General features: G+C 42.8%; 1 protein-coding gene across 4 annotated transcripts in view; it reads left to right on the forward strand.

The window, feature by feature from the left end:
- The window catches only part of zfpm2a (zinc finger protein, FOG family member 2a), a 121,886-nt gene that overhangs the window by 56,045 nt on the left and 38,168 nt on the right, over window positions 1–27,673 (forward strand). For 2 of the 4 annotated variants that reach the window (XM_082552338.1, XM_082552340.1), the window contains exons 5-6: window positions 1,195–1,319; window positions 19,697–19,808. In XM_082552338.1, the coding sequence (XP_082408464.1) occupies window positions 1,195–1,319; window positions 19,697–19,808 (237 nt within the window). Of the gene's footprint in view, window positions 1–1,194; window positions 1,320–17,921; window positions 18,159–19,696; window positions 19,809–27,673 lie in introns of those variants that run through there. The other 2 variants (XM_082552339.1, XM_082552341.1) reach the window with 2 other exon arrangements.

Consider the following 27,673-nt stretch of genomic DNA (forward strand, 5'->3'; position numbering starts at 1 on the left):
ATGATCGCCAAGGCATGATTTTCTAGTGGGCAGTAACACGAGCCCGATGTTTCAGTCATGTTTATGCATGCAAAGCTTCACATAAGCACACATTTCCATAGAGCCCTAACGGTGGAGCACAATAGCCGGCCACTGATACATGGTTGATATTTACAGAGTAGAACAGGGCTGAATAGGTCATTATACCAAATACACGTCGTAAAGTTCACTGATCATTTCAACCCATTCATCGTGAACCAAATGCCCCGAATACCTTTTAGCCTCATGTGTTAACAAACAGGTTATGAGACACAGTGTTAACAACACATGTAGAGTTCGGTTTGTATATTAATAACACGCATTATGATCACTCGTCCGGACACACTGGGGTATATTTACCAGGTTTGCTTCATGCTGATGGCCTGAAGCTGACCTGAATTTGCACTTCCCAAAGGTCACCTCAGTCTTATTTAAAGAAGTTCTGAAACGTGACTCACGCCTGATAAGAACATTATTTGAACTTCTCGTGTCCATGGAGACTATAAAGCGAGACCAAATGTTGCTACAGATGTTTGAATCCAGCAGCACTTCTCAGAATTGTCAAGGCAACTAGTTAAGAGCTGCATACTTTCTCTTTGCAACACACACTCAGAGAAACATCCTTCTCTGTAAACTATGTCACAGCCTGCCATGAGTTTTATCATAACTGTTTGATTAATCACCACGTCAAAAAGAGTACACTGAATCTAAGAGATAAGATAGCTGGGTGGTTGGGGGGATGAGTGCTGATAGTACTAACAGTGCTATCCGTTTCCACTGTTAATTAACTGAAGATCTGCACAGCACTAACAAGGGTCCTGCCTTCCCGGAACAACAGGAATAGGGCTGCCACTCGCTGCTCTCACCAGCCAGTAAGCCTGCACTGTCTCACAGAGATTATCTCTACACAAGACACCTTTCAAGTAGGGTTAGCACACCATGTGTCTGAGGAACACCATCAGATGGATGCTCGCTTGATTTGCTTATCCACTTTGAAGCTGCTTGGATTTTAACCTCCACTTTTTTTTTCTTTTTTTTTTGAGGGAGTAAAAGGATTGCACATGTAGGTTTAAGCCAAAATAAGAATGAATGAACATAGCTGTGACTTGATGTAGAACTTGTGCGCCATATAGAGCATTATGGCTGACTGCTTTGGCGTCTGGTGTGTTTTTTCAGGAGAGCTGGACGCATTCCTTAAAGATGGTGAGCGTCGTATCCACAGCCGGCAGCAGCTCCCTTTGGGGACAACATGGGGACCCTTTGAGGGGAAGATTGAAATGAGCACTGAAAACTCTACACTGGTAAGTTCTCGTTTGGCCAACTACTGTAAAACGTTAAACATTTAGCTATAAAGCATCCTTAAAATATGAGCAGAACTCACTAAAATGATAGTACAGTCTATATTATAAAATAAAAGTATGATTTAAGAAGTGAAATGAAGATAAAGTGTCAAATAAATTTTAATTAAATGTGATCAGGCCCACTGTTTCAGAGTCCTAAAAGAAAACAGTGAGTCAGCTCTGCTGTCTATTCAAAATGTCAGTGTCTCAACACTTCAGGGATCTTTGTGTGCTTTTGTTTAGAAGGGAAAGGGAACATTTTAATAATCAAAAAGTGATGCAACGAAGGCATTCTGGTACCTACGTTGAAATATAAACAAAACAGTCGTTGAAAGCGATAAAAACAAGACTGAGCTTCAGTACCACATTAAAGCTGGGCCAGTTGTCATCTGAAAATCAAGATTTTTAGCTACCTACTAGATTTTGCTGTACATTAGATTGAAGAGAGCATTTATTTAGTCAGGACGCAAAGTCAAGCTTAGCTGAAGTGGAGGCAGATTAGGTGATCTGCAAGCCGCTTTGCAACCACAGACAGTATAAAAGCTGGATGTAGCCGCCCATTGGTTTCTCTGTTTTTGAAGCTTTGATTTATGATTGACATGTCATTAGCCAACGAGTGAGCAGTGGCTTTTTCTCCTTTTTGGAACATGGTTTATCCAAGATTAGCAGAATAGATGTAATTTTACCAAGAATGAGTGACTACAACCAACTATTTTCACTATAGTCATGCTGACTTAAATAATAATTGTATTTCATATCCAGATTTGGCTAAACAAAACTGTATGATATATTTTATAGGCTTACTGAGCCATTTAAAATGATGCATACTTTACAATGCATTATTGTTATTTTTGTAAAAATCCATTGAGGGCTCTATAGTGAACTAAAGCGACTAACCCTTAACCCAAATGCTATTTGTTTGCAGTAAAAGCCTGTTTTCTTATTGTTGAGTCATGTCATGATTAAACTTAGGTCACTAAATTTAGTCAAACTTTGCCCTTAGCAGCCATGGGGACTTGATCACTAGAAAGTTTTACAGCTAAGCCCGTATTAATGGCATCTCCCCTGACATTCGAACCTACCGAGGTGACTCTTTTGGGATCCAACTGGCCCCCAACATAAGCCTTTGAAGTGCATCTGTTTTACCCCTTTAATCTGCATATTTTATGACAAAACATTTTAATTGGTAGATTTGGAGCTCAGTCCAGGCTTCAGTTGAGTGAAGTCACAGCCATTATGTTTGATGTTACTCTGCGCACAGCAGCTTTATATCTCTTGTTTCGGAGATCCCAGCAGAGACTCGTGTTGACCTGCTGCTCTGGTGGAGGGACAAGCCCTCCGTGGGTTTGATATTCCATTCTGCATTTGGATTAATTAAGAAATTCCTATTAAAGTCAAAACCAGCCTTACATTCATCTTGTTTAAAAGGAGAAAAAAAACACAAGAATAAGTCCAGGAGGATTTCAGACTCAGAGGCCATGCCATCCATTCTCCCAGATTCCTTAAACCCATAACTTTATTAAATCATTTTCGGAACACTTTTGACTGCTTTCTAAGCTCCCCTCATGGTTTTGAAGTCATCAGTGGCTTTAAATAACTCAGGCCGTATTATAGCCATGAAATATGGCTTCTCTCAGGGTAAAGCCAGTTATCCTTGGGCGGAAAAGTGATTTGACAGAGTAACACCTCAAGTTGCCTTCCAAAGTAACACACTCCATATATTTCTCGATGAGCTGCTGCATGAATTTCACTGAAAGGCATCCAAAATCAACCTTCAACTGTCTCATCGAGTGACGTCATATAAAGCATCTTCTTGAATTGTTTGCTAGTTGAGCTTTTCCAGCAGATAAAAACTTTACACATTCATCAGACTCGCTGCTGAGCAAGATGCATAAACTGATTGTTGCTCTTGGCTAGAATGAGAAGTTCTTAACGAACTACCCTCTGAGGAATTCATCACTGCTGTACAGACGCTCCTTAGGTTGTTGGGTTTTTTTTCAACCGAGCAGGTGCTGGTCATCACCTGTAATAGGCTGTGGAGGGGTTACAGAATATGCCAAACCTCTATCGCAATTAAAAGCAGAGGAAGAAGCTCTTGCGCGTTGCCTTTAAGGATCTCATGTGTGTCTATTCTCATGGGAGCCCTTTCAATGCTTTTGCTACTTGCCCTCCTCCTCTGCTAAGTTTCATCTCTCAAATGGGGTACTGGCTGTTAGCAGCTTCTCACTATCTCTCATTAAAGGCTAGGTCAACCCAGCTGGCATGTTTTGTTTTACCAAGCCTCCTTTTAGGGTTCAGTGTAACTTTTTACTTTAGATTTTCCTTTTTTTCTCTTTTTTCTTGGTGCAGAATGAGCCAGAAACTCAAAAATTGTAGTATTTTGCACTTCACAAGGGATTGGTCTCATTTACAGTACCCTAAGTTTATTTCTTTACTTTCAATTCAAGCTTCTACTTATCGAGCCGCTGCATTGTTAAACGAGCAGCCTTTGGAAACGTCCCCGCACGCAGGGCTGCATTTATCTCAGTTATTTCAGTAGGAGGTACGAGAGCTGTGCAAATCTTAAAACATCTAGACAGGATCAAATCTCTGATGCCTCACCAGCGAGAAAAGTTGAAATAACAAATGTAAGTGTGAGGGGAGGGAGAAGAGAAAGGGGTTAAAAGAGGCCGGCTAGTTTTGATGCATGTCAGAGTGGCCAGTGCTGCAAAGCAGGGTCAGAAGGGGGTAGAATGCGTTTGAGGTAGAAATAAAGCCTTATTGCTTCGTGGATCTCTACCGCAGCTAGAAGCCACACTCAGTCATTCTCATGAAGTGTGACCTCCATACACTATTAAATCTCCTTTTACTCTCTTAGATTTTTCTGAAACCATAGAGGTGAATGAATTACCCGAAGGCAGTCAGGTATGTGGCAGCAGTGACACCTCTCTGATGCTTGAAACACATGACCCGCTAGTGAGATATTGATAGAGCCGCTCTAAAATCAAACATATTTTATTCCATCGTCCACACGCGTCACTTAAGGTATGACTTTTTAGAGGTCAAGCTATTTTTGTCGAGCCGCAGCGTACGGTGGGCTCGTAGGTCCGTTTCTCAATCCTTGGCACGACGCCCAGAGCGGGACTAAAGTGCAATGACTCCTTAAAGTGGCTTACAGTAAATAATGAAAATACAGTGAATATAAGATGTGTTTGCATTAATCTGGACAGAACGATGAGCACTTTGGGCACATGAAGAGTCATTTAAGTGGGGCGTGGGGGGGGTGTAATGGTCCCTCGTGGACGCACATGGGAACTGGCGCTGGAGCTGGCCGAGCTGCCTGTGCCTATGGCGTGGGAGTCTATGTGCGTTTGGCGGCTCGTGCACGACAGGCCTCAATAGCTGAGCAGAGTGATGGATGATGCTGAGGAAGAACAGCGAGTGGAGCGTTTCATGCAGTTGTCCAGGCACGCCAGGAAAGAGAGGTAGAAAGAAAGAATGAAAGGGGGAGCGAGAGAGAGAGAAAGAGAGCGAGTCAGAGGGAGAAATAGCAGGAAAAAACAGAAGGGAAAAAGCGTGACAGGAAATCTGGGCATCTGCAGGACAGAGATAGGGTCACATCTCGACCGTTTATCAAAGAGGAAAGCAGATTTCACAGCTGATGGGTCGGCCGTGGCAGGTTTGTAGACCCCAGGGGCTCAGCTTGGCATGAGGGACTGGAGTTGTAGTTATTGCTGTTGCAGACCTGTTAACACAATCACACTGCACTGTGTTAAACACTGTTAAATGTTTTCTTGTATCACTCTTAGATCACTTGCAGGCTGTATAAAGTTGAACCCAAATATAGAACCAGTTATTATTTTATTTGATATTTTTAAAAAATATCATATGGTTTTATTATAATGGTTCAACTGCACTGCAAGACAGATGATAGTCTGGCCTGTAAACTAAGCATCAGACAGGACACTGCAAAGTAGAGGTGGACGGATTGATCCAAATATCGATAGCACCGATACCAATGTTGGTACTGATATTGGATCGATGCGCGATACGATCAATACTTTGTGTCTCTCCACTAAGTTCAGTATGCAGCTCACTGAATTGTGTTGAATGCTATTTGGAATAAAAATATATAAAGATATACCTCAAAAATCAGGTATGAAGCACGCCTGAATTGCATCTATTTCATTTCCATTTCAGAATGCATGAAGAGCTGAAAGGTGTGTGTTGTTGTGCTAAGTGAACATTGTGGAAATTGACAGTGATTGAGTGGTGATTGAAATGTGTTCAATATTTGCAAATTGATGATGATTCGTCTTATAAATCATGACACGCTGCTCTCCTCTACAAGCTGTCTTTTAGGTTAAAAGTATCCGTATTGGTATTGGTCTCGGAAATACTGGCCCTGTATTTGCTTGGTATCAGATCGATACCAAAATTTGCACCATTGCAAGTGAAGGCAGAAGCGGAAGGGGTCAAACTGAGTAATGGACAAAAAGTAAAACAGGAGAAATAATAAAAAAAAGAATAAAGCACCCGAGAGTTGGCTCAGAGCTCCTGTTGTTAGCTGCTTTGCCCGCTCTGTTCCTCTTCCTCCTCCTCTCCTCCTCTCTCCTCTCTCTCTGACTGATGAAGCTGCCAGAGCGCCGTCTCATCCCTCACTTCTCTCACTGATCAATCAGACCATTAGACTCCAATTACAGCCGCAGCCCTGGTGCAGGTGAGCGACGAGCACATTCAGCCGCCTGCCGACAACGCCTCCACCCGGCTTTCTCACACTCTCCAAATTAACGCAAATTAATAGTGACACTCAGACATAAATGTCTGCAATCGGGGGGCTAAATTAACAGTCTGGGTCGAAGCTATTGAGTAGCAGGTGTCTTTAAAAGCGGTAATTACCTATGCTGGACAGAACCGGGAGGAGAAGGTGGCCAACGGTTTGCCTGGAGTAAGAGGCCTGGCCCCGGTGAGCCTGGCTTCCATTGTAGGTGTTAATAATTGATTGGGAGGCAGGCTATTAATGAGCAGCAGATTTAGAGCTCTGTCGTAAATGTGTGTTGATGAGGGTGTTGCCGCCTCTTGTACAATGCCATACCAATGCTAATTACTGGGGCTTAGTCAAGGTGCAACTGTAATGAGTCTGGATTCAATAGAATTCTGCTCTTTATGTGTTTTGAGGGCCTTTTAGTACAAATTACACAGTAATTAAAATGCATAAGACTTGCCTAATTAAAGTTTAAGATCTGTCGGGGAGTTGTGTTTTTTTTTTCTTTTTAATCTTGCTTTCTATCTTAATATTGTCGTATGCTGTGAGCTTAGGTTTGTGATACAAACATATCTGCTACTGTAATCTCTGTTTCATACAAGGTCCTTAATACAAAGAGAACGATTTCAAAGACTGCAGGCAACAAGGACATTATAAAAGTCAATAAGCGCTACAGGCTAATTAAGCACAACAAGAATAGAGCCCGATGTTATAATGTTACCCTTGAAACATACATCATTGGAATCATTCTGATACAGTGTTTCGTATGTATATCTACAATATCTGAGCCTCGGTGGAATTGTTCTTTTTAACCTCTAGATTAAAAGCACCTCAAGGAAACAGCTAGCATTGGAGAACTATTAAGTGCGAGCAAGACAACTTCTATTACTCTTTCTTTTGCCTTATTCTGTCATATAGAGCTGTTAGAGGCACAAAATGAAGTCTTAATTAATTCTTTTATTTCCGCTGGTGTCAGGTCTCACACTGAATCCGGGTCAAAAATCATATTTTAGTTTTAAAAAGATTGTATGAGAACATAGCGTTTAATGCCTGTGCGCTTACACATGGCGCCATGTTTGAGTGCACTTGAGTGTGTGTGTGTGCGTTTAGGTCATAGCGTTTGCGCGTTTGTGAATGTGCTGGTGTGTGGGAGGGCGCGTGCATGCGCCGGAGACTGCGCGCCACTTTTGGCTACGAACAGAGAGCTTTAGCTTGTAACTACAGAAGAGCAAAAATGTCAAGATACTGTCCTAATTTTCACCTGGGACAGAGAGAGGCAGAGGCTGTCAACCGATGGTGTGTAATTTAGTACAAGGGTAGGAATATGTGGCTGTGCAACCAAACAAAAAAAAAAGAAGCAAAAAAAATGCTCCTGAAATTATTCAGCCCATCACTCAAGCCATTTATCTCACCCCTTTTGCCCACCCTCTCCCTCCAATATGTTTATTGTTAGCTACCCCTAAACTTTAACAAGTGGTGGTGGATTTTTCTGTTTCAGAAATTATATTTTTCTTCTTGTCATTGCTTCATTAATCAAGAGGAGGCATTCTGAAAAATGTTTTGTTTTGGAGGCTGCAATCTATTTTGTGTGTGTGTGTGTGTTGTAGTTAATCTGCGCCCGTGGCAGGTTTCCCCTCCGAAACGCAGCGCTAAGCAGCGGTATCGCAGGCCTATTGTTGTAGCCTCTGTCATAGCAAGGAGAGCCTGATGCAGGCCTGGGCTCGCCTGATAAGGAAAAGAGGATTCAACATGGCTGGAAAGGAGAATCAGTGGGACTTGAGAGTGGAGTACGGATGGGGCAGATGCGCTCGCACACACACGCATGCAGACGCGCACACACACACACACACACACACACACACACACACACACACACACACACACACACACACACACATACGTGCAAAGTCCCACAAACATACAGAATGATGCACGCGTGTTCTACACACATACAGTCACACATGAGCCGACACACGTACACAAACACACACATACAAATCATCACCATCATCACACTGGCACATGCCCAGGCAATTATTTACAGTAACATCCAATTACATATGCAAGAAGGCACCCCAGGATAGGACCTCTCTGTAGCTTAGCTGCTAAATCACATACACACATTCACACGCAGCCTCAGATATGCATGCACACAAACAAACAAACTATAAAAAAAAAAATAAGAAAAAGAATCAGAAGTCATTTATGTTTGCATTTAAAGGTGGCCGGCACTTTCTATCTGAAAGTCACACTGTCTTGGATATGGTTTGTGAAACGGCCGACATTATCGTGACTAACAGGATTTGAATTTCTGTGTTGGACACACAAATAATTTTGGCACGGAGAATGTGGCTTCATCTAATGAAATAATGGGCCCAAATTTTAGGCGGAGAACCAATTTGTGATTGCATGCATCAATTATTTCTTGGGTTTAAACCAATATCAGGGCTGGGGTCTCTTCAGATGGGTAGAATGGTAATTATCTGGCCTGTTTTCCCTTGCTCAATGTCATCCATATATTTATCGATGGCATTATCAATGGTTTTCATGTTCTTACATGAAAAGGACCAAACATCCAAGCTCGTTCCATTGAAGTAGCTTTTTAAATCGGGGCTTTTTAACACAGATCAACATGACATTGATGTCTGCTTGTGAGTCAAATGCAGAATGCAGAATTGGTTGCAGGCAGTGGCAGAAAAAACACACAACCATTGTTTTTTGGTGTGGGTTTTTTTCCTATTATTTATATGTTTCCAAGGCTCTACTTTCAAACTTTCTTTGTGCTTTGCTGGAACTCATTGCCGCCCACAGCTCCATGCATTAGCCGTGAAGCACTCAGTCAGTCAGCTAGTCAGAGCTATTATGGCTACAGCTGAGCTCCTCTGTTTGCGAGATAATACATGGTTGACTTGATCTACAAGTGAACCTGACATTTTGCTGTCTTTACATCACAACACAACTACCCAAACTGATATGGCAGGTCCCCTGATAAGCAGAGCAGGACTCGGTGATTTGCTTTGTGCTCGCTTTAATGGCTGCATGGCTCCCTCAAACATGCCAAGGATACTGCGACTTCCTCAAAACACAGATCCATTTGCAGCATAATTTATTCTACTTTTGGTGGAGGTGCATTTCGACAAATATAGCATATTTAGGTTTTGAAATGGTAAAAAGTCTTTTTTTTTATGTCTGAATAGATTATTGCTTTGTTGGAGTTACCGCAGAAGCTGCTGGAATATGTTTTTCTCATATTCTTTAACTTCAATATCAGCTACCACCTCAGTTTGCAAATTAAGAGTGCCTTTATGTTACTACCACTGTTCCAGAGGGAAAAGTCATACTTTTTATTACACCACACAGTGGAGGCATCTGTTTTTAATAGTCTTACAAGTGGTATTACAGTACAGAAGTATTATTAGCATGTAATCTAATTTAGAAAATTAAGAAAAAATGATTCATTGGAAGAAATGCAGTTATATATGCTAGCAAAAACCTACTGTGCGGGCAGTTTTTGCCAGGCCCAGTGTGCTTTGCTTATGAATTAAAACACAGCCAAGTGTGTTGATTGATCATTGTATTCTTTTTAATCTTCATTGTATCACTGTAAAAAGTCAGATGGCAAAAAAGGCGGAACGACATACAAATGGCTAATAAACACATAGTTTTAGGGTTACTTTTTTTGGAACACTCATTTACAGATACGCATCACAACACATTAAAAGTGACCCAACAACAGTGTACACATAACACACACGTAATGTTGCCATTTGTTTTGAGATCAGCCTCTACACATAATACTCATCGTTCAAAAAAGCATTATGGATTTTGATAGTTCTGGTACCATTGACAGTTTTTACAGTTTTATCCAAGTTTTATACAGATCGATTGATCGGATCTAAGAGGGAACAGACATACATTGGCGCGATAAAGTGTTTAGGCAAAGACAACACAAGTAAACACAAAATGCAGTTTCTAAATGAAGGTGTTTATTATTAAGCGGGGGAAAAATCCAAGCCTACATGGCCCTGTGTGAAAAAGTGATTTCACACCCCTGTACACGCATACGCTACGCAGTCTTAATCTTTCAAATTCAGGTCTTCTACCAGAGGCTTGGGAGCTTGAGGGTCCTGCACAGTATATTTGCTGGTCCTAGGACTGCGCTCTTCTGGGCAGAGATCTCAGATGTCGCTCCTGGGATGTGCTGCAGCCACTTGCCCAGTTTCGGGGGTCACTGCCCTGAGTGCTTCGATTACCTTGGGGTTAAAGTTTAAACTGTTTCAAGCTCATTATAATTGTTATTTGCAAAGTAGAAAACCAGGGGCACATTTTGCACACACACGAAGGTAGAAACAATCTCTACTGTCCATGCTGATAAAACCTATTTTACAAAGCAGGAAAAGTGCAGGATTTCCTTCTGAAAGGCACTTTTTATTGTTTGCTGTTCTGCTAGTAACAATATGTAATGTTAAGTGATTCATCACTCAGAAGACCATGTGCTAATATTGACTGAGTGATATTATTTAAGTAGGATGTTGCATGATGAACTGAAGTGGTGCTTTATTTCAAGCAAAGGACTAAGATACCGTCTCCTCTGTCTCGTGCTGCAGCAGCATGGTGGCTGTCACATTAATAAATGTTTCTTTGAAACTATTAACCTGTAGATGTATATGTGTGGGTTCAAGAACATCCATGTTTTGATCATTGCACAAAACAAATTCCTCATTCTGTCCTGTCTTTTTTTGGTATTTGGTTTAAAGTTAAAACAGCAGAAATTGATTTCGACTGTTCTCCAGGTCTCACGCTTAAAACATTACATTCTACGTAATGGCATGACTTCATCCTCGCAGACAATCCAGATGTGATTGCTCTGCTATAACTGCATACTGCAGCTGTAATGCATAGACAGGTAGCTGTCATCCTCGAAGAGCCTGCTCGGTCACCGTTCCGTGCAGCAGAGCAGGCATCAGTGATACTCAAAGGACCAGTGAAGCTCCAGGTCCTGGGGGGCCACTTTTCACACCCGCAGGGCTCAGGGGTGAGCTGGGTATCCATGTCCTTCCTCGCAGCTCTCTGGGTGTTTGCTGTCTTCCAGTGGCCCATCAGGGAGGCACTGTCTGGATATCAAACTGTCACACTGTGGAGTTGTAGTATCTGCATGCTTATGGTGTCTGTATGTCGTAACCACACACAAACAGCTTGATATGAACATTAACATTCATGAACAACTGTTCCATTTGGGATAGCATAAGTCATTCACTATCATTTACACACTTATCTCGAGAGTTTTCTGAATTTGAACGACTGCTTGTAGCAGATTTAGGGAGATGCTTCTTTACCTGAGATGTACCCTGCTGTAAAGCAAGTACCCAGCAAGTAAACAAGACGGATTTCCAGGCTTTACAGAATAGTCGGCCAGGCATCGACAGTGAAGCTCAGAAGTCCCTGGCTTCACACATATCGTCTTGTTTTACAGTGCGCAATATGTCTTCCCAAATGAATGATTATCCAACACTTCAATACACAACAGACCTCCATTGCAGCAAAGGCGCAAGACAAAGAACAAGAAGGAAGGAGGAAAAAGAAAGAATCATGGAACAAAGTTGAGTGGTGCCAGCTGCTTTGCCATCTGTCACTGTCATGGCTGTAACTTGTGATATGTTGAAACAACTTTCCTGTGAAGTGCTGGAGATAATCCTCGATTGTTTCCATTTGCAAGCCCCTGATAGTCCTCTTGGTATTCCAATACTAAGTGAGTTCAAATTGAGGTTCGATGGCAGTTGCTGATGGCTGGCCAGTTATAATTGTAGAAATTATATCCTTGTTGTCCCTTTTTAAGGAGGTTTTAGTTTGAGCTCCTTGTTAGAAGGCGAGGATAACGAGACTCTGAAATCATACATTATTCAAAACAAACTGCTTCCTTTCTCTTCTCTTTCCTCTTGGTCAAATTGGCAGGGGAAGTGGAGGAAACACAGAGGCTCAGTTGCTTCACCTCCTTTAGAGAAAAGACGGACACCCTACAGGGAGGCAAACCCCTGCTGGTAGACCTTGATAAGTCCTCGCCGTCCCCTGTCCTGGCCTTAGCCCTCTGATCTTCAGCCTGGTTGGCTCGGGGCCTACCAAAGACGAAGCCCTGTCAAAATGACTGGGCGGATGAGTAACCAAGCAGAAAAATCCAACTCTTCTGACAAAAAAATGAAAAGAAGAGCAAAAAAACCCGACAATGAAAGGTTAGATAGGAAAACTGATAGGTAGTAGAGGAAATAAAGGTCTGGCTAGTGTCCATTCTCTCCCTGTTGGTCCAGCAGCTCCTCATTAGATGGACGCGTATGAGGCTGTCAAAGCAGAAATATTATACCGCGGGGTCGTCAGCAAACTAATTGGGTAACAAAGACCATTTCCAGCTCGAGAAACCTCTCTTTTAACAGTCCGTGTGCTGAGACTCTGATAAGAGAGTTCACGTCTAATGCATTTAGTGAAGGGCAAGTTCATCATCTTTATCTTATGTACTCAACTTGGTGTAAATATTGTTGTTTTTTTACAGTGAGACCCCGTTTCTCTCGAGTGCATGTAAGGATCAAACTATTGAACGCTGCGGCAGCGTGCAGGTGATCAGGTTGTATGCAAATCTCAGATACCTTTGTTCTTTGTGTTCACTGTTAGAACAAAGTTAGTGAGGCTTGTGTTTCTTCAGTTGATTCTTAATCTTCGCTCATTTTTTATGTATTGCCTTTTCCCTTCTGCTTATTATAGTTATTATTTGGTACACTTGGATATAGAGAAACCTCACTTTACCAATCAGGAGGCGATTCGGCCGCACAGAATGAAAGAGACTTCTGAAATATAAAATCACATACTGTAGATGCTAAGCTAATGCATCATGAAATTTATAACTCCACCAGAGAAGAGAGGGGAGTTCAAAAGAATATTAAAATCCAGTACCTAAAGGGGGGCACGAGGGTTTATCTAAAGTCAGGGGCTTCGTTCAAGCCTACTATTTTATTGTTTGTCTTTATTTGCTGCCTCTGACTGATCCTAGTCTTCCATGTGTGGTTATGAGAGCAGGGATTTGTTGTGACCCCATTGACAGATTGACTCCCGAGTTCCCCTTTTCTTCCTCTTTGAAGAAATCCCCCCATCCGCATGTTTATTCCCAACAGAGAAAGAGGTGGATCTGTCCAGAGAATATGCCACCTGCCACCTTGACCCCCAGGGGCCTTGGTAATATCCATACAGGTGAACATTACTGGCTCCAGGTTCTCTATTATGTTCCCTCACACAGCTTCTTGCTGCTCGGGGAGTCAGACCTAACTCACATGCAAAAGATCAAACAAGTCCTTGCCAAGTGAATTCAAATGGGAAATTTTTGAGTAATTCAAACAGTGAGTAGTGAAGCGACAGGGCTGTTCTGTCCCCTGACCAAAGCCAAACACAAGGAGTACACGTGTGTGTGTATATGTGAGCCCTACCTCCAAGACATGATTAAGTCCCGGAGCACATGCATTACAAATTCCACTTTTCCTTGTTTACATCTTCAAATAGTTCTCGAGACATATGCATAATACGGAGTTACGGCAGCACACGCGCATTTACTCGTGAAGTTGAATTACACGTTCGCCACTACAAAGAAAGTTGGAGACATTGTAGTTTTGATGCTGAAGGGCTGGGGAAGTGAAGACGTTTTATATACAGTATGTGATGAGGGCGGGCGACATGCTGATGTTAAAGGAAAGTGGGGTAGGAAAGGAAAGGAAAGGAAAGGAAGCCAGTGACATGAAAGAAAAGAAAATGTAATGAAAGAAATGATGGATCAGAAGGGAGGGCTGGAGAAAGGGGGTTGCTTGTCTTCAGGGCAGGTACAGCTTACACTAAACTGTTTGGCTTTAGAGTTGAAGCACCTCAACATGCCTGAAGGTCTTGAAGAATAGAGAATTGATGTGTCCCCTCTACCCCACCCACCCTTCTGAATCTCTATTCTTCACTCCTATCCCCTCTGATTGAGCAAGACGCAGATTCGTTTAAAAGTAAACAGAATAGGGTGTAGATGTGCTATTTGTAATTTAGCATTGCTTCCCAATCAACATCCAGAGCAGCCAGTCATCAGTCTCTTCATATTGTGGCTTAATAAAAGCAACTGAACATACAGTAATCATGCAATGCCACCCATAGTCAGTATAAATACAGACCCCATGTGCATTTCAATGGAGCGACGTAAGTAATAGCTAATGCAGCACATGAACTTTGATGCTTACAGTCCAGTCAGCAGGATAAAAGGTGATTTAAATGAGAAAATATTTATTTCCCATAGCGGCGCCATGATAGCGGCCAGCCAAATAAAGGCACATGCGCACAGTGATGGGTGTCCCTTTAAAGATTCCGGGAACAGCAGTGACTCTCTCAGTTTAATCGATTTTAAAATGAAAAGTCAATTTAACAAAGTTGAAAAGAGAAAGATGGGCTAAGGGAAGAAAAAAGCATTCTCTTGCACTCAAGCAGTAAACTAACTGCTGCACAGAGCAGGCAGAGATTTCAGCTGAATTATCTCCCACCTCACATTTGCTCTTAGGCAAGCAGTTTAAAAGCCAGGCGATTGAGCCAGTGATCCAATTTGAAATGCAGAAATGATTAGAGCAGCTTGCCTCATTTCATATCGAAATTCTCTGATTTATGACAGGGCACCAGCCAAGATCTATCTCTAAGGGGAATTAGTGTGCAATTCCTGCATATTTCTGTTATTTAGCCTCCCAATAGAAGATGCTATAGCCTGAGAGGGAGGGGTGGGGGGGATGAAAGCTGTATGTAGGTATCTTTTCATTTCAGCAGATGTAACCATAGCCATTTGGAAGAGGGGGAGAATGACACAAAAGCAGACTTGAGAAATGGAGGTATTTCCCACTTTATTGTGGATGTCGACAGAGAACCTTATTTCAGGGCGCAATGAAAAAAAATGCAGCACCTAACTAAGCATGTACACAGCTTTTTTGCCAGCGTGGATAGCGGCGGGCGAACACAGGCTGTGAGGTTAGCTCCGGACGTTTTTTTTTTTTTTTTTTAATTCAACAAAAAAAAGACCCTTGCAACCCATCCATCCTTGAGGCTAAGAAAATATTAATACGCAGAGCGATAACGAGGGCTAGAGGAAAATCTCCCTTAATGAAATTTCCAGTTGACCACATGCAATTTGTTTCATCGCAGTGAACAACTAATTGCAATGGACGTTATCAAGGTGTGAGTGTGCTGTCTGCTGTAAACTGACTGGTAAAACAGGTACAAATCCTTTATCCTCACTCCCATGTTAGAAACAGAGAACATATAAACTCGACATAACCCATACGTAAGCTTGTATCTTTATATATATATATTTATATATTTAGGCTGCAAATATAGTACCGCAAAGGACACGGCACTTTTAAAATGATTTGGGCACGCGTTGCCAGGTCAACAGTGGTCAGATGTAATGTGGGGATGAGAAAATGCCGTTATCAGCTATTCAGGAGCAAAAGAGGGAAAAAAAGATGGAAATAAAAAACAATTGTTGAAACAAGGCTTTTACTGTGAAAAAGAGGGCAAGGTTCAAAAATACTCAGAGTGATTTGACTGGAATATTTCCACTAGTGTTTTCATTTGGAAATGGCACTACTTTGGCACCGAGTGGGCGTTGAAAGATGAATGCATAAAGCCGGTATATGTCTTGAGATATTCAGACGGAGCGGTTTTGATCTCTCAGTTGTCTAAATCCTGCAGCTGTGGGATCAAGACGGATACAGTGCCAGTCGGTGACCTTGGTGGAGGGAGGGAGGTGGTGGTGGTGGAGGGGGTGGGCGTGCGAGTGCGAGTGCGATGAGGAAAATAATCATTCCCACCGCGGTTTGTATCGATTTCACCTGCCCTGACCATGAAACGGGTTAAGAGTAGCCAGTGGTGGTGAAATGGTCAGCGGCGATATCATTAGCTTGTTGTTTACACAGGGAAGCAGGGAGTTAGAAGGCTGAGTGTCACAAGACACTTTCTTCTTCACCTCCTTCAGCTGATCAGAGGATCATGGTATCAAGGAGGGATTAGTAGCGACTTGGGATTTGTGTGATTGGTTAATTTATTGCGGTGATGGCAGGTCTTTCATCTATGGCAACATTTAATCAGCGCAGCCACAGAGGCTATTACAGGTTAGCTCCTTTCTGGAGTCAGTCCGGCTGTGCCATCAGCTCTATCACAATTCCCCTGAAATTTCCAAATTATCTGGAACAGGCTTTAGCTTCTCAGTAATAAAAATTAGAACAGATTCCCGATAGAAGCTTTTGCTCACACAGGGCCAATTATAAATAGTACAGCCCTGCCTTGGAAGAAGGAAAAAGGGGAAGGAGGGGAGGAAAAAAATCCAAGTCTGAGAGATGTGCGCGGAACTTATCGTTCAGCCCCTGCTCCGCTCTGATCCAAATCCGTGTGGCTGAAAATTTATATTAGATTTTATCACAGGGGCCTAAGTCTAGAAAAATCAATGAAGGTTATCTTTTATGTTGCAGCAACTTGTGGAAATATTGATTTTCATTTTATAGCGAATTTGGAGCATCAGTTTGTAATCACTTCCTCGCTGACTACACTGTTTTGGTCACTGTATCTCTTACACGAGGAACGGTAACAGAGCTCAGAGGAAGGAAGAAAAAAAAATAAAAATACCGAGAGAGTATTGAAACCACTGGAGTGAAAGCAGACAGTGGATAAACCGTAACACACTACACAGAGAGGAAGGCTGGGGAGGGGTGGGTGGGTTACAGGCTCTGACAGGGATGATAGTCAGTAAACTGATATTGTATCTGTATAAACACAACACATCGAACGTTTCCCTGTTAATAATATTTAGTCTTAATTACAAAAATACGTGTAGTCCAGGCATGAAAAATATCAGAAAATAACAAAAATGCTTTAGAGGAATTGGGGAAAAAGTAAGATCAGCAACTTTTCTTTCTTTTTTTTACTGCCAACAGGGGTCAGCATATTTTCCAGTTCCCCCTCAGTGTGCTGTTTTGGGCAGGAAAAAGCCTCCCTACGTCACATCCCCCCCTTTTTTCTCTTTTTTTTTATGGCTGGCATCTCTGAGAGGAGTTTGTTTCCGTACAGCCAGTCCATCTCTGAGTCCCTAGCTCGAGGGAAAATCGCAATTTTCTGCCTGTCAATCTGCGTGTTTTTTTCCCTCTTCTGGCCTCGGCCACTTAGGCCAACTGATCCAGTTGTACCAATGTTTTCATTTGCATTTGCAGAGACGCTCCTCGCTGCGGTGACGCCGCTGTGTCTTAATCCTAAATTTGTTGTGCGTGCGGTCGTTCTTGTGCGCTTCTTTGTCTTTGCGGGGGTTGCTACACGCAGGCTGCTTACAAAGCGCATATTGTCACTATAGATGCTTTATGTAAATCTACACTGAGACTGGCTGTCAGGGGCTTGTTGCTGCTCACTTTGCAAGAAAAAGGGGAACCAAAGCGAATAGTTGACAGTGACAATTAAATCAAAGCTAATGCATTGTAAGTTTCTATTACAGCGGGAACCAGAGGAACAATTGCGATTACTGCCACAAGTCTTAACAAATTGTGATGGTATTTCTAACGTAACATGGGAAGATGTGTCGTTAATATGGCCGCTTTGTCTCTGCTGGCTACATTAAGAGCAGCTGGAATATCATGAATTCCCAGAGGTGCAGGAGGATGGCAGAGAGGCCTCTCGCTGCTGAATAAGAGATGGCTCCAGTCTGGAGATCTGAGAAAGGGTTAATCTGATTTCCATTTCAGATAGTCGTCCTAGCAACAATCGGCCTGGTCTGCTCTGCTCCTTTGACAGGGGTGTGAGATTTTCAGGTTAGCCAGATAGAAGACTTTATTGTGAGGCTAATTTGAAATGTGAAATTGCGGACGACTTAAATTACAGAGGTCCTCTCTCTCTCTCTCTCTCTGTCTCTCTCTCTCATCTGCTGCCAGGACGGGATAAGGAGATGCCAGGAGAAGGAATAAGAATATCAACAGACACAATTTGCTGTCTGTGTTTGATCAGTTTTGCCGGTGTAGTTTGCCAATGTGCGAAGCTATATATATAAAGAGAGAGGGACTATTTCAAAATCTGTCTCTATTGAGTGTCTGCGTTTGCCTTCGTCATTTTGCAGACAAGATCCAAACAGATTCCTATCAGCTCTCTCTGAGATGTATTTGCCATTTGTAAATAATGCTCTCTCTCTCTAAAAAAAAAAAAACATAAAAAATAAATAAATAGAAATCCATGTCCTCCAGCCTCTGACTAGATGAGTTCATGGAAAGAGAAATGGGCGGGTGGACGAGTAGGAGGAGGAGGAGGGGGCATGCAGACACACAGTGCTCATCTCTTGTGCATATCTGTGCCAATTCAGACCTTTAACATGCTCAAGTGACATTTGCATTTATCCTTGAAGGTTGCTGCCTCTTGCGGGGGAGAAATAAGTGAAAAGTGCGCGAGAGGGCTGGTATTTTGCTTTTGCATTAGGCAGATGGACAGTGTCCTGTCACCGGCCGCCTCAGATGGGGAAAAAGAAATGAAGTGTCGAGATTGCAGCCCAACCTATTTTCTCTTAGCTAAACTGTTTTCTGTAGGCTCCTAATGAAGGGGAGGCCCCGGGGTTCAAAAGAAATGGCCTTAAAATAGTGACATTCTGCCTTTGAGTAATAGGCTACTGTACCCAGCTGCCTGAGATGTTGCAACAGCCCCTCCACCACCTCCATACACACGCAACGTATGCACGACACCACCAACGCATCGCTTTACAAGAAGCAAAAGAAAAGGAGAACCAGCATAAAATAAAACAGACTAGAAAATCATGTGAGGATGAACAGCGCAGGCGAATGTGGTGACAGCGCAGCATGTGAATCTATTATAGAGGGTGTAGCTCTCTATCTCACTCTGTTTTATTTATTTATTTCTGATTCTTTCAGTGGAACGAAACCCCACGTTTGACCTCTGACCAAGAAGAAAAATGACCTTACACATTTGGAATAATTTCCCGGTATATTATAAAAACTCTGACCTCAATCGGCCTTTGAAATGGATACTGATTCTTTAAATTCTTCCCTGCTTGTTTCAGGAAATAGTGAGATCCTGGTGATAGCGAGGCACAATGCGCCCAAAGTTCACCGCCGAACACTTGCTTCCTTCTCTCTGAAAGTCACCGTCCTTTTTTTCCCCTTTCTTCCTTTCATTTTTTTTATGATTCTCAGACACGTGAGATGTTTTATTTAATCTAGTGGATCTGATTCTGGATCTCCGGGTTGAATCCTGGATGAAACAGATACAGTGCGGGCTCTTGCACCCATTTGCCATCACACCAAGCACTGCATTTGTCTGTTGGCCATCTCGCACACACACATACACTCATAAAAACTGCCCTGATTTCACATTTTCTCAGCAGTGTAGGAAAAAAAGAGAAAAAAGGGATTGTGCTGGACTTGAGTTGCACGCTGTATAGTTTCTGAAATTGCCTCTTTATGGTCATTCAGTGCAGCGGAAGAGCGTAACTCAGAGGTTATTAATGTTTCTTTAATCACCAAAATAAGCAAATGATTAGTGTTTGTTATCTGTCCTCGACCAGAAGACGAAGAGCACGGTCCCGGTGGTGTTGAGCGCCGGCCCCAGGTGGCTGCTGGATGTGACTTGGCAGGGAGCGGAAGACAACAAAAACAACTGTGTGGTGTACAGCAAAGGTAAGCAAGCCGCGCCGGCATCCTGTTATCTCTCTGCAGCGCAGCACACCACGCCACAATCCTCCATCCACTCCTCCTCTGCCTGTCTCTCTCCCTCTGTCATTCTTTTAGTTTTTCCTCCTCTCTTTCCTTCTCTTCTTCTTCTCAAAGTCACAAACAAGCACAAATAATTGCATCTACACAGCCCACGAGGACACACAGAAAGGCGCGCTCTCGCTCCATATCTGTTTTCCTCATCCAAAGAGTCGTTTATATCTCTAAAACTCTGATTGGGAACTGAGAAACATCACTTGACACACAAAGTTAATGGTCTTTAGATTTCACAAGGTAATTAATGCCCCCCCCCCCCTTTCCTCCCCACACTCTTTTATACTAAGTGAATCCCTATCTCGGGGTAGATAGCGAGGAAAAGCACGAGTGGAGATGTGTTTGCCACTTTGCTTCATTTGTTCTTCTCGGCTAATTCGGCGAAGCTTTAGTCGTACATCTTTTAATAAATCAGCTGCATTCATACAACTTCCCAATGAGAAGTGGATTTCTGTAAACATGTGTTGAGGAAAAGAAAAAGGAAAAGCACCGCTATCTGTCAGAAAATCCATGTTAGTTATACAAAAGTAATCCAAAGCGTGCAACCCCCCCCCCCCCCCCCCCCACCCCCACCAAAAACCCACGACCCACTGTCACGACGATAAACTCCCCAATCCCCTGCATTGTGTCCAGCAGGGCCTCATTAAAGGAGCCCCGCAAACTGATCTGTGGAGAGCTGGGTTTGTTGCAGATTGCACGAGAAGATGCTCGCACTGTACACAGCACTGACACTAAAGTGTGGAGCTTCACTCCTCATGAAAGCGCATGGCTTCTGCAGCTATAATTGGGTCTTGACGGGTGTTAACCAAAGAGACACGGCGAAATAAATACGTAAATAAAGATGTGTTTGGGCTTCTGAAGGGGTGGGTAGGGGGGGCCTCTATTTATCACTTTTCAAAAATGATTACCCCGTGACAATACCCCCAAAGCTGAAATGGAGCTTCTTCTCCCTCAAAGTGAATAAGTGGCAGGAGTGGGATTTGCAACCCGGATTTTCGGTCTCCCAATTCTCATCTACTAATCACTAGACTGCACTGGGGAGTTATCCTCTTAACCGGCTACTTAACTTTGTGCTCTTTATCACCAAATCATTAAAGTTTTGATAAGCTGTTAAAGAAGATTATGCACTTCTTTAAAATCTTCTAATCTTTTTGCTCACAGAGTGACTGTATGAAACAAAAAGAAGGGCAATAACAGGATTTCTCACTTTTTTTTTTTTTCTTCTTGAGAATTTCCTCTGCCACTCTTCATACATGTATCCTGGCGATAACATCACACACAGCATCATCGCCACCTCAGCTGGGAGCGCCTTTGTTTGTCGCTTCCAACTTGACCTTATTAAATTAAAACACAATAACATCTCCAGACGACCCCTTGTGTGAGTCGCTCTTGTGCTCTGCTTGTATAAGTTCATTACTCTAAATCCTCCACAAGCATCAGCACATGCTTGCCACTGATAATAAGCGATAATAGGGGGAATGTTGAATACAAAGAATTAATTCAATTCTCAGAGTTAAATATCTCTTGTCACCTCAGAGAATCAGTAAGTCGATTACTCGGCTCGAAACAAATTTCGTCACCTCTTGTGGAGGAACGCGATCAACGTGTTGGACTTTGAAACAAACTTTTAGCGCACTTCAAAGATTCAAACCAAAATCCAGCCTGCGCTATTCCACACTTGACTCGAACTGGTCTGCAGCAACTTTACCAAAAGCGAGTTGCATAAATTGGGTCGGGTGTCCGTTTCTCTTGCTTTTTCTCTTCCAAAGAAAGAAAAAAAATTGTTCCACATTTTTGCTCATGGCAACCTTTTTTTTCTCCACCTGGACTTGGGAGGAAGTTGAGAAAGTGATGAAGCGTTTGATGCCGCGCGGCCGTTTGACTCTTACGTCCAGACTGTGACTCGATTTATGCTGCTCATTCTTCTTCATCGCTTTCCTTCAAATATTCCAATCTGCATGCGTGCGCACCCTCTGGAGGTGACATTGAAATGGAGTGCCGGCGTGCGGGAATGTCAAATCTTTGTCAAATTTAATATTGAATTTGGTCTTTTTTTCCTTTCTTTTTTTTTCGCCTGTCGTTTCTTTTTTGAAGCCGTGCTGGAATTGTGTTTATCGCATTGACGCTGGCGCGGACCGACTAAAGGGAAAAAAAGGCTTCTCGGAGTCCGGCAAGAACTTTCTTCCCACCTTGAAAAGCTGAGGCCCAGATTGTTTATATCTTCACCCCTGTGCTGTGTTTCCCGTCTGTTGGCTGTTTCGTTGCTCCCTGAGATGCGTTATTTATGGAAAACAGTGAATATCTCAATACACAGTATGCTTGCAGAATATGCTTTGGCTCACGTTTCAGTGGTCTCGGCTTTCTTTATGGCTGCATGCAAAGATAGTAGCAGTTCACTTTGGATGCTTGCCAGTGTGAATCTATGGGGGAGTATCTCTAAGTAAGGGATGGTGATTGGTTTGAGTGGCTGTAGCTTAGTGCTGGACGCTCTGTCCTATGATTTCTGCATTGCTTTTTTATTTTATTTTTTTCGTACAAATGCTCATCCTCTATCCCCGAAACTTGTCAGGAAGTGTGTGTGGGGGGCGTGGGGGATATGTGCAGAGCGAGGGAGGACTGGATTCAGCAAAAATGATTCCTCTGAGAGTTGTAGCCCTGCAATGTGTTATGTATAATACATGCACTGGAGTGTGTAACAAGCAGCAGGATGGCATAGTCAGGTCCCCCCACAGGGTGCCCCTGGTCATCAGCACCAAGAAACACTTACCTTATAATGTCACATATTCGACCCAGTTTTTGAGATGCTGCAATTCCTGTTGCTATAGCAAAATGATGTTTTCCCTGCCCTCTGTTTGCACGTCTGTATCACTTAATCGAGACGAGCAGAAAAGCATGAATATTTAAAAAATGCGGGGAAAAAAACAAGTGGAAGACCATGAGTAATATTTGAGTCATTTAAAATGTCTCCAATTAAGATTCGCATTCGTTTCATGAATATAAATTCTTCTTCGAATTCCCCTTCCTCAAAATGAGAGAACAGCACGAGCCCTGAAGTGGAAGCGGGAAAAAGTGCAATATCTGTTTTTCCCAGGCTGTCAGCATGGCCCTGTTTGTTTTACATTAAACTCCCAGGAAGAGCCTTAGCAGCCAGCCATTACTAAAACTCTCAATTCCTACTACTGCGCTAACTCATTATCGAGAAATCCACCTGGAACTCCCACAATGCTCTCCTCCACACTCCGACAGTTTCTTTGAACCGCCGAAGTTCTAGAAACAGGCAGCAAGTCTGCAGAGTAATTATATGTTACAGTAACGCCGGAGAATGAGGAGACGGAGCGAATGACAGACAGGAGGGAGGGAGGGGAGACAGGGGAGAATTTTCTGTACAGATAAACAACAGATTGATAAACAATGCAGCTGGAAAGTGGGAGAGATTTAACAGAGAAAACAAATTCAGACACATTGTGATTTCTTTTCATCGTCCAACGTCTCTCGGCTGAACGTGTTAGCGATGGGGTTCAGATGTCGCAAACCCGCCTGATTGTGGATTTCAGCAGCTGCTCAGAGAGCCAGCGTGACCACCGATGTGCTTATGCTGTCAAACAGCTTTCTTAATGATAAGGTGTTGTGCTGTATTTCCTCACTTTAGTCACCTCTCGGAACTTTTTGACCTCTCTGCCCTGAGGTTAAGGAAGTCATGAATACATTCAATTTTTTATTTTTATTTTTAAAGTGTAGTTTTTCCACAAATGTTACCCAAACAGGAATAAATGCTCCTCTTGTAGGGGGACTTTTTGATCACATTTAACCCTTACAGCAGCAGATAGGTGTACTTCAGTGCCCATGCGTATGGTAAATAATTCAGGCATATTTTAATCATACTATGTTCCCATTATGTGAGGCCTTTCCTCTGCTGCAGGGCATCCAAGTTCAATCAGACACAGTCACATTTGAACTTACAAATAACAATAAATCAATTTGAATAAAAACACGACATTTTTTAGGAGTGAGGTGCCACGCACGATGATTCGGTTCATCCTTGCTTTGAACCTCAATTGCGCTTATACCTGATATCTACGGTAAGCCAGGTGAAACTATACACAGTTAATGTGACCACATTACGTGGCATTATTCAGAGGTCACCGAAACTTTTGGAATGTAAGCCTCTTAAGCCAGACCACATTCAGATACAGCATGTCCAATAAGTCTCCAGAGCAACTTGGCCACATTGTTCGTGTAGAAATTGACCAGTGTAACTAGGCCGTTTTACATAAGCTCGGACGGTGCGGAATTAGCTAAATCTCTGCGTCTTTGTGTCATTTCAGATTCTCTAAGTCCTCACAATCAGATCCTTTTTTATGCCTTCATTTGCTCTTTCCACTGATCCAGAGCAGCAGACCGCTGAGGCAATATGGTGAACTTGCGTGACCTGACAGGACAGATGTAGTATCTATCAGACTCTCTCTAAAAAAAAAAAGAAAAGAAAAATGCAAAGACATTTTGAGTTTTTCCCCCCTGTGAAATGAAGGCGTCAAACTTGCAACGTTTCGCGCACTGCACCCTGGCAGCGTGCGCCATGAAACAGTGAGAGGAGAGGACTCTTACAGTTCAAAATTTAATTGTTCATTTCGACCCTCCTATTTCAAAATGACTGCAGCGAATAGAAGGTGCGAGGGTTATTATCTGTTATCTAGGAACATAGCGAAATAGTGTGACTGAATAATAACTAAACAACTGACACAATGTAAAAATTCCATTATCAGTGTATTAAAACAAAATTGTACCCTAAAGGAGTCCCCACCACAGCTCCAAGCAGCCGACTAATTATGTTTAATTAAAAGACAACAGAGATCAACAGAATCGTTTTCATTAGGAAATTATTAATGATTCCACTGCAGCAATAATTGATTGCACTGAGCCACGCGATAACTCGGTACGGTCAGGCTGGAGTGAGCCGTGTGGAGAGGAGCTGCTGGTTTTAGGCACGCGGCAGCTCCTGAGTGGCGTCTACACTGTTTTTTTTTTTTTTTTTCCTTCTTCTTTTAGGAGAAGTTATGTAGCGGGTTTTACGAACAGGATAGGAAGAGAAGAGGAGGAGTGGAAAATCCAAATCATACACCAATCTGAGAGGACTTAACATCCCACACCTGCTTTTAGGAGGCATTCATGCACATGTCATCGCACATGACTGAAACAGGAACGCATACTCTTTATTATTTTCTCTTGTCTCATTTTTTACAAACATAGTCAGGAGACATATTGAAGAGGGCGTTTTCTCTGTGATTTTTTTCTTCTGTCTCAGTCGTAAGCATATAAAGTACACGCACGCACACACGGCCACTTCCCACCGCTGCTCCACTCAGAGCCACGTGAAAGACGTCAGCTCCAGACGCTTCCTCCGACAGCCTTTTATGTGCATTGTTCTCCCACCGAGCAGGCAGTTTTGCCCATGCTAGACAGTATAGCACAAGCACCAGACAACACACTCTGCTACAGCATGCACATTCGCTACAAACACACACACACACACACACACACACACACACACACACACACACACACACACACACACACACAAAGGCAGACCAAACGCCATTACCGAAAATTCACATAATGGCTGCTGACACATATATGTCCATCTGCATTCAGTGCAGACTAAGCCTTGAGACAAAAACAACAATGCAAGGGGGGAAATGTAAAAGAAGTGATGGGCACTGATGAGGGACAAGATTGTTCTAGTCATATCTCGCTGTTTAACATTTTGTCACTGTAGTCGCTGCACATTTTGTGTTTGTGTATGTGTGCTTGTGATTTCTTGTTTTGTGTGTGCGTGCGCACGCGTGCGCCTGCCTGAGAGTTTAGCCAGTCGTCCTTGTATCAATGCCATGGAGGGTGTCAGGCTAATGAGCGTGGGCTGTCCTTAGAGCAGGAGGGTTTGGGTTGTGCCATTCACTCTGCATATTTAAATGCCTTGTAGAGCTTAAGTAGGCCCACTTTTCCATGTCAGGGCAGCGTTCAATCCTGCTGCGACCATTAATTATGATACCATTGTGCTCCAGTGTGGCTAATAAGAGTGATGTATTGCACCCTCGTGGCATTATAATCATCTGAGTGAAGTACCTGGACTACACCGAGCTCGCTTTAAGCACCGTGCTTTTAAAAAAAAAAAGGGAAAAAAATAGTAAGTAGAGAGAAAGCCTCTTCTTCCCTCCTCTCAGTCTCATCTGCTGGCTATATTAGCTAGTGGTGCTACATGAGAGCGCGTCACAGATTTAATTTCTGTATAATTATATAATCAATGAACAGAAATGCTTTGGTATTGATCACGTAGGAAGGATTGTGTCCCTGGGATGGAAGACACACACACACACACACACACACACACACACACACACACACACACACACACACAATCGTTTGTGCTCCAAGTAATGCAAGTATGAGCATCAAAAGAACACATGAGTCATTATTTAGGATTTTGCCCCCCCCCTCGTCATTCCTCTTCCTATCAGGCCAAGTACGTTCCTTGAGTTATCTGCGGTGCTTTCGCAGATGTCTTTGCACACAGAGCTAGTTAAGTGGATATTAAGGAAGCTGCTTCTTAGTATTTGCAGCATGTCTCCTCAGTATTGAATGTGTTCAATACAGATGGGGAAAAAAAGATCACATTTTATTACATTAATCACCGCAAGCTAATGTGATTATATGTACTTTATTATTTCCCTGCTTAACGTCCCTCCCTTAACGGCATAATCAATGACCGTTTTTATATTCATTGAAAAATTCTGCAGATATGAAAATAAGCCTCTGTGAGGGTTTTTCTTTTTCTTTTTTTTTTAATCTACTGCGGGATCTTGAGTCAGTAATTAAAGAGTCTATTCTGTGTGTCTTCTAAAAGCCCTTAGCCTGCTTTTAGGCCTGGGCATGATCCAGCCCGCCGCCTCCATCTCTGCTGTGGTAAGTAGGTGTGAAAAGCATTGTCAGTGTGCTTCAGGATAAAGCCCTGCTGTTGGATGCCATTGGTCAGAGTCCCCCCCCCACCTTAAACACACATACACACACAAGATCCAGGAGCAGGATGAGAGGTGGAGTGTGTGTGTGTGTGTGTGTGTGTGTGTGTGTGTGTGTGTGTGTGTGTGTGTGTGTGTGTGCAGGGATAATCAGAGACAAAAGCTGAGAGCTTGAGTGAGGGGCCTTTCTGCTCCTCCACACAGTTTCTTCTCTTTTTTTTGGAGATGGGCAGAGAGGGTTGTTTCATCAGACTTAAGGGGGGTCACATTGTATGTGTGTGTGAGAGAGAGAGAGAGAGAAAGTGAGATGGAGGGACAGAGATAGAGGAATCACTTGGGTGGAAGGGTGTTCAGATCGTCAGTCAGCGTGATGGAAAGCCACCTGGTTAAAGTCTGTGTGAGGGTTGACACAGGACCGCAGCAAGTGGAACTAAACAAGTGAAAATGAGTCAGGGTGAAACTCTGAAGTGCCAAGGGAACGAGGAGACGATCATGCTATGAACAAAAAAAGCACACAGAGAAGGAAAGAGGGACATGACGGGGAAAGAAAAGTTGTTATTGAGAAAGAAAAGGAAGTGTGCAACGCTGACTGTGTTACAGTGATACAGTCGGCGTATAAAACAGTGTTAGAAATAACAATTCAGTCAAGCCATAAGGCCCGGTGCTGCAGGAGCCATTTTTCCTTTGATAATGTATACTCCCCTGCAAATCAATTTTTAGCCTGGGCAAAACATAATCAGATTTCCTCTGAAGAAATAGCATGAGACA

Source organism: Aulonocara stuartgranti, assembly GCF_965226115.1.
Source record: "Aulonocara stuartgranti genome assembly, chromosome: 11".
NCBI lineage: Eukaryota > Metazoa > Chordata > Actinopteri > Cichliformes > Cichlidae > Aulonocara > Aulonocara stuartgranti.